This window comes from Nilaparvata lugens, chromosome 4 (genome assembly GCF_014356525.2).
Source record: "Nilaparvata lugens isolate BPH chromosome 4, ASM1435652v1, whole genome shotgun sequence".
Classification (NCBI taxonomy): Eukaryota; Metazoa; Arthropoda; class Insecta; order Hemiptera; family Delphacidae; genus Nilaparvata; species Nilaparvata lugens.
In genome coordinates, this window is record NC_052507.1 from 59,959,909 (window position 1) to 59,972,185 (window position 12,277).

General features: G+C 33.4%; 1 protein-coding gene across 1 annotated transcript; it reads left to right on the plus strand.

Annotated features, from left to right (window-relative positions):
* The first annotated feature begins 555 nt into the window (after window positions 1-555).
* LOC111054581 (nuclear speckle splicing regulatory protein 1) lies at window positions 556-2,188 on the plus strand. The gene is given in 2 exon segments (XM_022341631.2): window positions 556-1,196; window positions 1,199-2,188. Coding segments are annotated over 2 exon segments (1,242 nt in total). The 5' UTR covers window positions 556-902; the 3' UTR covers window positions 2,147-2,188.
* The last annotated feature ends 10,089 nt before the right edge of the window (window positions 2,189-12,277 follow it).

Here is a 12,277-nt window from a genome sequence, read left to right on the forward strand (position 1 = left end):
TGTGATTCACGTTTCAAAATCAGAACCAGACAAAGCTAGGGTTTTATAAATACCAGGTACATGCAGTAAATTCAAATTCACATCAGTATCATGAGGATTCTTCAAGCAAAACTCTAATGTGCTGAGCGATAATCAACTTGTTATTAATTCCCATTCACTTAGATTATAATAAATTGAGATCTGATTCTGGAATTATAGTCTATACTCGAGAAAAGATTAGGAAAACAATTTCGTAGCCAAATCGCTCTTCTACTGCTATCAGTTGTGAAGTGAAACGCTCAAAGCTCGAAGTCACTTAACATCTTTATTGGAAAATTGGAACCTTATAATATGAAGCAGAACAAACCCTAATATATAAATTTTTTAATCCCAAATATAATTATATTAAACAGTCTGATTGTGCTCACCCTTGTATGTGCGGTGTATATAAGAATATGTGTTCAATTTCAAGAACATTCCATAACGGTCAACGTTCCATAAATAAAACTTATCAATTCACTCTCGCTGCTTCCAGATAAAGTACGCTCAGAAACGTTTTGATAGAATCACTCTCTTCACAAGATCAAAACACAACATTACTACTCTAACCTCAATCTTTGATTTTGCAAACTGGAACTCTTTATTATTACTAGAATGTTTTAGAATAAAATAGATTTATAGATGTGATAAGTAGAGAAAATTCACTAATTCAAAGAAATCTTCAAAAAAGTGATCTTTCACAGTAGTTTTATCTTCAACTAGGCCTATACCACTTACAATTTATTATTTTGTGAACATTCAAAGATTGTAAGTATAACCAATATTAGTTTTATTAACTTGTGGACGATTTTGTTTTCAAATTACGCGTAAGTACGTTAATTGGAACTGTTTTATTGCAATTTTTTGTGATTACTTACTGAGAAATGGCTTCAAAAGATAAAGAGGAAAAGCAGTACGGTTTAATTCTAGCAAAGAAAAAGACAACAGCAGAAATAAAACGAGCTGCAGTTTTTAATGTTGATAGTGACTCTGATGCATCAGATCCAGGAACGACAGATTGGATAAAAAAAGCTTATCGTAAGCAAGTTGCAGGCAATTCTAGTGGGGTTAGTAGACAAACCCTTATTGACAGGCAACGAGCCCTTGAACAGGATGCAACAGTTTACCAGTATGACGAAATCTACGACGAGATAGAAAAGAAAAAAGAGGAACAGACCCAGATAAGAAGGAAGACAAGAAAAAACCAAAGTACATTCAAAGTCTACTAAAGAAAGCCGAAGCTAGAAAAATGGAGAATGAGAGAAGAATTGAACGTCAGATTCAGAAAGAACGTGAAGAGGAAGGAGAAGAGTTCAAAGATAAAGAAACTTTTGTTACTTCAGCTTATAAGAAAAAACTGGAGGAATTTCAGAAGCTGGATGAAGAGGAGAAACGAATGGACATGCTAGAAGATATCTGTGATGTTTCTAAACAGAAAGATTTGGGAGGATTTTATAGGCATTTGTATCGACAGACAGTCGAAGTGAAGAAGGAAGATGAAAAAACTGACAAAGAAGACGACACCAAGAAGAAAGAAGTAGACGACGCCAAGAAGAAAGAAGAAGACTACAAGAAGGATGTTGGAGATGAGAAAAATAAACTAACCGATAAGCATTCAAGTAAGCGACAATATCGGAAAAGGAAGAACTCACCCGAACCAAGTTCAGCAGAGGAGGGTGAACGTCTCGACTCAGACACCGATTCTTCTTCTTCAGCTTCTGTCTCATCTAGAAGTTCATCAGCATCCAGCAGTAGATCTCGTCGCGAATCAAAAACCGAAGAAGACACGAAACAACTTAGTGACGACGAGAGGAAGGCGAAGAAACGGAAGCTGGAGGCTGAGGCTGTAAAAGAATTGAAACCAAAGGACAAGGAGAACATCAAACCAGCCCCTACATCTCCTAGTGAAAAATCAATTGAAAAGGAAACTACGACTAAAGATGCTGAAGTTAAGAAGGAAAAGACAACTAAATGTGAGGAGAAAACTTCAAGTGAACCCAAGAAAGTAGTAGAGGTGAAACCCAAAATAAACGTGTGGCAAAAAAGAACTGTCGGTCCCGTTTTTGATGCAGCCGTCAAAAGATATTTTGAAAGAAGAGCTTTGAGACAAGGTGGTCAAGGTAACTGATCTCTATAAGTGTTATAATAAATCATTAATTTGAATATATTATCCTGTGGGTTTTAATTTCATACCACTGCCACTCAAATAATTCGTAATTACTATTGGCTAGTTTCATGTAATTCCAATCATATTGAATGAAAAAGACTAAGAAATTTTCAAAAAACCTCTGATTTATTGATAATTAGAAAGACCGGTTTCGGTTATTACACCATTGTCAATCTCTGATAATTATCAGGTTTTTGACAATTTCTTAGTCTTTTTCATTCAATATGAATAATTACCACAATATCAACTGATCAACTACACAAAAAGTAATTCAAATCAAATCACTCATGGGTGTCCCAGCAGTTGAAGGATTAGGTTGGTCTACAGCCCGAAGTACGTTGATCGTACTTCTTCGGTGTACGATACCTTTTGCAGCAGCTACTAGGTGTCAACTTTCAATCTTCATATGCGGATCATTGCCAATCTAGTCACCAATACCAACACCCCGCCAAGGCAGCAATCTTTACTATCACTAGTCCGCCATGGCATGTATTTTATTTAGGTCTCCATCCTGCATTTGGGTATCCAGGTGCACCTCGTGGAGGCCCTTCAGCTCCCTAGAAAGATGGTAAAGATGTTCTGAGCTGGAACAAACACATTTCGCCCAGTCCAATCAAACTAACTACCTATGTCATCAGTATCACCTATGGAAAAAGTATCAAGAAAATTCAATTAACGTTCTTTTCCATCATGAACTGCTTATTATTAAATCACTTTTTGTTATTAAAAAGAACAACTAGCAGTCAGATTCTGGCCAATCTGACTGCTAGTCGTCCTTTTTAATAGCAAAAGAGTCAATTAACGTAAAGATTTAAAATTCTTTTATTGTCAGAACATCAAAAACAATAATGCAAGACATCGTCAAAAAACATACAAGCAATCACAAATTAAACAATATATCACAGTTCATAAAATTACACCACATTATTAAGTATTTCAAACTGTAAGGATAGCAGTCAATTAAAACAAATTCAACATCAATATATCACAGGTCATAAAAATTACAAAATACAACACATTATTTATACATTACATCAAGTCATTTTTTGAACTGTCTAATCTCAAGCTCTATTATTTCAACCCGGTATCTTATTGTACATTCTTTTTCCAAACTCAATAAAACTATTCAACATAATGTGGTAGTTACACTGAGTCAATCTGAGTGCTGCAGCCTGTCTAGTAAAATGGCTGTGAACATTACTATTCATTGGAAAACTGTTTACATTTTTCTTTGTGTACATCAGGCATTCAAAAGCATACAGTGCAGTAATTGTCATGATTTTGATGTTCTTAAACAATGGTCTTTATACGTGGTTGAGTTCCATTGTATTTTTATTCAACTGATCCCGTGACTAATGTAGTATCAAATTCACAAAAGGACTTACAAGCTTTGTAAATTCCAGTCGCATTTCTAGGCACTGGACTCCATCCTCAGCATTCTGTATCAAAAGGTTCTGCATTAGTGTAGGCTACACAATTGCAGGTGATACAATAATTTGAAAAAAAAAACAACGTGGATTCAACTGATGATCTCTAACTTATAAAGCATGATGATTCGTTATGATACCTTCTTAGTGATGGTGATACATCTGAAGTTGATGTGATGAGCATTGAAACATAGGTTGAAATTGTGTATTGTTGGGAAGGTGATGTGGTCAATATCCATATTAATGGAAACTACTTTAAATTGTCAAAATCACTGGTTTATTAAAACAATGTGAGATAGTAGTTTACACCATTAACAAACAAGTAAATCTCTAGAGATTGATAATGGTGTAACAAACAATACAAGTATCTCAAATTGTCTCGACAAACCAGTGGATTTGACAATATCTGAGCGTTTTCATTCAAACTCGAGTTTGTTTTCGAGAACAAATACCATCTTTGAAAAAATACAATAAGTACTCATTTTTTTAAATATCCTTCAGAAGAAGTAAGAATTTTTCTGAGACAAGTAGAATGCTTTTAGTTTTATAGAATGCTTTATTCTATGTTTTTGCTGCATTACTAAATTTTAAAACAATGAGGCCTACTTACAATCTGCAATAAAACTTGAGCTAAACGTTGGCCTATATCTGTCATCCCTAAAAAAGATTCTTTCTGTGGAATTTATTTCTAGAGAACTCCACTAGGAATAATAAGTGAAACAATAATCATTTATATCAGAATACAGAATCCATTTTTCTTACATAGAATAATAATTATATTTTTATCAAACGCAAATTATTACTCTTACATAGAGTATATTGTCATAGTCATTAAATTTGATAATTTATTTTTCATTCAATAAGTGGTTGTGATCATTTTATATTCTAAGTGCCGGTTGCACAAAAGCCGATTAAATTTTAACCGTGATTGATTTCACGAGAACAAATCAGCAGAGAAGGCCTGTCGTTTTATAAGACGGCTTCTCTGATTGGTTCTCGTGGAATTGGTTCTCGTGGAATTAATCACTATTCAAATTTAACCGGCTTTTGTGCAACCGGCACTAAGTAGGCCTATTCTTATTTTATGAAAATACAAAACCACTACTCCACAGACAGTTTATTACCCAATACTCAACGGGAAATAGAATTAATAACACAAATGAAAATGGCATAAGTGTCCGAAACATGTTATGACAAAATAATTTTTAAGGGTACTGAGATTTTTATTTATATTAATAACACACTATGAAATAAATTATCACATCACCAATATTATGTGAAAATTGAAGTAAATAGGATTCACAGTTTCGTGGTGAAAAAATAAAAAATGGTACCTATAAAGGCATCAAGGTGTCCCATAGGCCTCAGTGTTGGGACCTGAATTATTTCTGGTTGCAATCAATGGCATATCTTGAAGGTAGGGCGTTGTTGTTTGCCAATGGTAATATTTATCGTGGCCAAAATCCGGCCCAGATGCAGCAGGAGGTTGATATATTGTTTTATATTGCTGTAGGGTGGTTGAAAGCAAAATAAATTGTTACTAAATAATATGTGGATAAACTCAAAGATTGATGTGTAGGTACTCTGAGTCGCAGTCAAGATATCAGTTCTCATAGTGTGTCTTCTTGGATTCACGATTGATCCAGTTTTACCTGTAATCACCATATTGAGGATTTTAAGAATCACCTATATGTTGAGGAAGTTACCACAGGTGGTGAGCAGGCCCTACTTGCTAGTGGTACCATATAATGCTCTTTTCCATAGTATCCTGAGCTATGGACTGCTGCTGTGGGGTCATGCTTCTCTATATGAAGATGATTTTAAACTGTCAACGAGGGGAGAGGGTGTTATTTCACTCATTGGCTACATGGATAATTGCAGATATATCTTCCAGTTTACAGGTATAATGTCTACCCTGGTCATTCTACCGCATTATTGGTGAAGAGGAAGGTAGCCTATAATATTCAGATAAACGTTAGGGAGGAGAAAGACATTGAGTTTTTGCAGATCCACGTCGAAATGAGAATAATATGTGTATTAAAGAATGATAAACTTTTTTCATACATTTTGAAATTTTGAATTCATACATTTTTAGCTTGAGCAGAATTTGTGATTCATGTTATGTTTCAAAAAATAATGGTCTTTTCAGTTTTTACCAAGACATTATTCCAGTATCCTACAAGGGTTTGTGGGGTACATATAAAGTCAGTCAATTCTATGAGTAGGTGTGATTAGGAGACACAATAAAAACGACACTCCAAAGGCCAACAGTCACCTAATAGATGTGTGTGCATCATGTAGATTTACCGGTTCTAACGACAGTTTATGATAAATATCAGTATTAACAGGAAATTTTATAAAAATGCTATTCTCAATACAGAACTACTTCCTTTACCTGTTCTTCAGATTGAAAATTTAAACTCCAATATACTTTCAAAGAAAGTACTCCTTCCTCTCTATACTGGTCAACTTGTCATTAAATCAATATACATTCTAAAACATATTTCTTCAGGGCTACTTAATTTGTTAGTTAAAAAATAATACCTTTTAAAAACTTTCCATTGTGAAATAACATAATAAATAACATTATAATTCGACAAATAATACCAACATTAATAAGACAGAAAGGTATTAATCAACAAAATAATACTTTAAAAAATATTTTTTATTTTGTTATTTTATATTGAAAAGTTTTTAAAAGGGTAATATGTTAGTAATATGGTAACAAATATACATTCATATTTTTATATGTTAATCAGTCTAATTTTATATACATATACTGTTATCCAGTTATTAAAAGAATAATATAAATTTAATAATCCACTGTCTATGGTCAGATACGTATTTTAAACAATAATTGATTTTTCAGTCAGATTCGAAATTTCGGTTGATACCAATCAATGAGCCACAGGTAGAAATTTATAATAATATCAGGAAGAAACAGATTAATACCCTACGCTTATATCAGTAAAAAGCATGGTTCATTCTGACAGATTGGAAACTTCCTTGAAACTTAGCCCACACTATAATCTCTGTACATGTCGAGCGATCTGAAAGACGTTTCATATATTTTTATCTTTGTCTCACACAATTTATAATCTAGTTTTCTGTCTCTTTTGTTCAAATAATACTGCCGATGTAACGCCCATACTCCATACGCCTCTGTATCCACATTGACCTCTCTTCTCCTACTTCACATCTTTTCCCTTCCTTTTTATTTTACTCCTCCTCCTTTTTTCTTCTTGAAGTGGTTGTTGCGAGGGAAGAAACTATGAACTGAGGTGACGTCGACTGTAGATGTTGGCGTTGTATGTCTGTAGGTGGGTACGGTAGTGTCTGCTGGAAATGGAATTAAATCTGCAGAGAATTAAGCTTGATTCTAGTATGGAATGAAATTGTATTATGTCTGATTGTAGTAAATCATTGCTGCACTATTCGAATAGAAGTGTACCGTATTTGTTAATTTTTCATTTTCATATTAATTTATTATTCTTTAACATTCGATTTATTCATCCTCATTCTTTTTCTTGTGAGAAAATTGTTTATACCGTAGGCCTACTTTTATATGTGAATAACATAAAGGATGCTGATACTGTATAATTATCTTCATATAGGCCAATTGCAACCTAGAAATATTTTCATCTTCTATTAATTTTTTTACCTTGAAATTGAAATCTGTTTAGTTCTTAAACTGGATTCCACTTGAGTTTATTCAATAGTGATTATACGAGAATGCCTTTTTGAATTAATGCATTTTCAGTTGCTACCTTTTCATTGTATTTGTAATAAAAAAATTATTAAAATTGGTAAAATTTTCAACAGAGGAAAGATCATATTTCTAAGTCTATTACATTCTCAAGCCTACATTTCTCATAAATTAGTGAAGAGAATTTTCCAACAACCATTAGGCTATTCCATCTGAAACTAGCTGAGTCACTGCATTATGAATAGAAATTTGTATGTATTGACTCTTTGATATTAATGAAATGAAAAAAATCTTTATTAGGCGGAGCTAGGACTTTTAAGTCCTCTCTACCACTCAACCTCGATGAGGTTTGAGTAAATTAAGAAGTTATACGGTAACGAAAATGACTACACAGCACTATATACACTCTTAAAGACATATTTTTGGGACAATTTCACACCTATAAAAGCAAAATTTATAAAATTCCTTATGGAAAATTATTAATTTTTCTTACAATAATCAATTTAGATTATTCATAGTCTATTTGTTGCAAACTTAAAATGTGAATTATCTATGTATAGGTACCTTTATTTCTTATAAAACTTATATTTCATTGTGTTAAGACGATAATATAATGCCTTCTTGATCTTACACAGTATGCTATCTCTAAAGAAACACAGTTTTCATTCCATTTTTAACTAAGAATCCCTAAATTTACATTGTTGGAGACTCCCACACTTTAATTGCTGGCAACAAAATTGATCTAGGCTACATAGCAGACAGAATAATTGCTTGGCCTCTTCTTGTTTCAAACCAATTTCCTTTTTCTCCTCCACCCACTCCCTCACGATCTCTCACACTCTCTCTCTCTCTCTCTCTGTTTCTTTCCTCTCTCCATCATTGCCGTATCAATCTTGACAGTGTGTTTCAAAACAGAATGAAGCAGCAGTTATTTGCTTTAATCGCACCGCCACCTACTCACCTATGAAATCAGACAGGCTGTATTCAAATTTATGAGGCCCTATTGAGAAGTGGATTTCAACCTTGATGTCTTTGCGAGTGGGTTCATACTATAATGTTATAGCATCTCAGCATTTGTACATGATAGGTACTTCTATATACGATTTTGATGCTTCTAAACAACTTTGATACTTCAAAATCAAATAGACTTGTAAATCTATACACAAGACTGCAAAAACTTGAAAACAAATTAAATGAAAATAGCTCTGTTGATAACTTCTGTTGGTAATAGAAAGAAAGATATTATGACATTGAAATAATAAAAATATAATCCCAGTAGAATAATTTGCAATTTTCAAGCGCAATCTTTAATTTATTTAGAAATTTAAAAATCATGAATCTATAAATTTTATTCTCTCATCGATAACTGCTTATAAAATATATCGATAATTGCTTATAACTTGTGTGTGGCTTAATTATGGTGTAATTAGTTTTTTTCAATCAATCTCTCCATCAAAAAACTTGGCGATCCAAATCATTTATCTATAAAGTTTGAAAACAATACTCTTTTCACCTCTTATAATATTCCATTCGTTCTATTCTATCTCTACAAGTTATACAAACTAGGTAGCCTACCGTAACATTAACTTAATATTGAAAAAAGGTTTGATCTTTTTTTTTCACATTCAGGCAGTTACAAATAAATGAATTTCTTGTCTTTCTTTAATTCCTTTACTTTTTGAAATGCAGGGCAAATAATTAAGCAAAATGAAACCTTAAAGATTTGATGGCGTGACGTTTGCGCCTTCTCCGAGAAATATGTTAATTTTAATCTATCAATTCAATTTTTCTAGAAAAGTTACTATAAATAAATTATTCTTCCTTATTCAATTATATTTTGTACTGCATGACAGCCTTGAGAATTTATGAAAAAATTGATAATATTCGAATTGCAGTTGGTCAAGGATCATAAAAAATTCAAGTTGAAGTGCGTATTTCAGTTGAAAACCTTGAAATATTGAATAGCATCAATGATTGCAGTTTGAGGCTCTCAGAATAGTTATTTGTGCAACTAGTGCGCAAAGTGACAGTTTGCTGCACCGAAAGAAACGTTTACGCCCGAGCCGTAGGCGAGGGCGGAATGGTTTCTTGAGTGCAGCAGAGGAACTTTGCGCACGTATTTCACATTAAGTTTTTCCTACAGTTACCATTGAATATGAAAAGTGGGTAATTATGGGTAAAATTGCCTGAAATGCATCAAATGTTTTTCTGTGTAATTTTATTATTGATAAAAACCTTTATTTATTGTCAAATTGAATAAAAATGTTGTCCTTGGTTATAATATATAATACTAATAATTAGCGCGTTGTGCTTCGTTGCACCTCTGCTCACTATAGCAGCCGCGCGTTGTGCTTCGTTGCACCTCTGCTCACTATAGCAGCCACAGCAGTCACTGTTACCAACTTCATTTTGATTTTGCTGCACTGTTGCTCCATATCAACGTTAGTAGATAAAAGGTTGATCACTCACAGGTGTATGATTCAAAGTGGTGGGGGGAACGCCAGCGTGACGTCACGTGTAGTAAAAATGTTCTAGAGTAACCACACTGAGCATACAGTTTATTCACTGTATCTTCAAATATATCGTCGTATAATCTCCTCAAGATTGACCTAGAACTTTAAAATTCTCCATACTTATAGCGAATGAATCACCGATTCTAATGATGTTGTTAAATATTTCAAGTTCATTCAACTTTTATGAATAAAATGAAGTTGAAAGTTTTTCATGAATCTAAAAACGTGACACGAAAAAGTTAATAAGCTGGAAAAGCGTTAGTAGATAATGTTATACTATTATAATTTCAGATTAACCCTTAAAAAATCTTGATAAACCAATGCATCGCAATAAACCGATAAACCGATCCCGATGAATTTCATTCATTGTAAATGCACTGAACACATGCTGGTATCGAGCACATGTTCTACGAGAATCAAAATATCTCATCCCCGAAATTCACAAGCTGATGTATAGCCAAACTACAAAATATAAACACAACCTAGAAGATGAAGAAACCTTAAGGATTTGAAAGGGAAAGTTAGGAGGTGGGGTTTTTGCTTTTATATGGCAAAATGATTGTATTATTCAAATGTTTTAATAATTATTGTAAAGCAGAAACAGAAAGCTTGCATGTCAGAAAATGTTTGTGTTATATAATTTGACTATACGACACCATATGATTTTCAAGAATGCGATATTCTGCCTACTCTGTACTACAGCCTACGTCACGGCTGCAGTTCCCCCACTCCAATTGCATTTCAACGAAAATACTATAGATGAGTGACCAACCTTCTGTCTACTAACTTTGGCTCCATATAACCTACTAAGTATTTTGCGTTGCCATGTTGCAAATCTGGAGTGCAGAAAAATTTTTCCCGCACTAGAGCGGAAGAGTGATTCTTTGCGTTCTGTAATCAGTGCAGCAATGGCCACTTTTCAAGGTAACTGTAGGAAAAAGAAATTAATATTGTGTCCTCGGATCTCGCCAGTAAAAAAAAGAATGATTGATACCGATACTACAAAAAGGCTCAAACATAGGATGTATAACAAATAATGCAGCTAGTCAAATGGTAATTTGTCTTGTGAGACAATAATAATAGAAGATGGAAGAGTCTCATTCTCTCCTATGCAATTCAATGCAATATTTGTTTTCATGTGTTGCTTATTTTAATTTTGATTTTCTAAGAAAACGAAAATCGAATAACACGAATGTTTTTGTTTATGTAACAAAATGATATCAGAACTGGAAAAAACTTTCCTGGGTTTGTTGCTAAATTTAGGCCTTCTGAAATTGGAAATTTCAGGCTTCAAGTATTTCTAAAGAAGTCCCTTGATCCATGAATTATGCAATCATGGAAGATGTTTAAGTAAATATTTCCTTTACAATACACTGTATGATGAGAAAATGATCAGATGACCGCTAAAATGTTCAGGGATCTATCCATAAGAAACCGACACTCCAAGAAGCATGCTTTTATAAACCTCTCTTTAACAGCATATCACATAACGCCAATTATATTGATTCATCAAGAGCGTTCATAAGTTATTTTGTATCTCTCATAAATATAACATCAAAATAAGGTATATTATTTCAAATAATATATTTATTGAATAATTTTTCTTCAAGCTTTAGTAAGGCATGCTTATTTTTGAGGAATTTCACTTACGAAAAAAGGTATTTCAATAACATAATTTCAGTTCCACAATTCGAATGCTATCATCCATGCTAAACTAGTTCTGCATCCAATGTAGATCTTGCTTTTGCATCCATACTTTACTTGGAATTATTCAATCCAAACATGATAGTTGATTTAAAATTAGAATGTTACTCAAGTGTTTACACAAGTAGTATAGACTACCCTACTCTTTGGTGCTACTATAATCAATTCACTTTAAAATGACAGCATTCCTTTTAAATAACACAAAGTTTTTCATTCAATCAATACTGACTGTTCAATATTCATTTTAAACCGTCAGCATTCATGTGAAATAATATCAATGCTTTCCATTCAATCAAAGCTGACAGTTTGAAGTTGGACTTCACTGAGCATAGGTTTACTATAATGGACTAATACTGAATGAGTGGGGCACAAGAGCTTAAATACAATATAGTTGGGAGTATATACGTATAGAGTGTACACGTATTCTATGGCACAAGTCTCTGAGACCACGTTTGCAACCAAATAAGGAGAGGAGCATGAGTAAGCCCTGGCTCTTTCGGTGTCCTTTCCTTCTAAACCGGTTGGTTGTTCTCTGACTCTTTTTCATTCGATGCTTTCTCTTCTCAAGTGATCCGCTCTATTTCAATTTAAATCCATGTGTGGCGTCTTTTATTTCTTCCTTTTTACCGCATATATCCTTCCGTGGGTGCCCAGTGGTAAAAAGTAGCCTAACTCCTCAATAACTGATGACGATGATCGTCAAATTTGTGCACTAATTAATTCTACGTTCATTGGGTCGTCT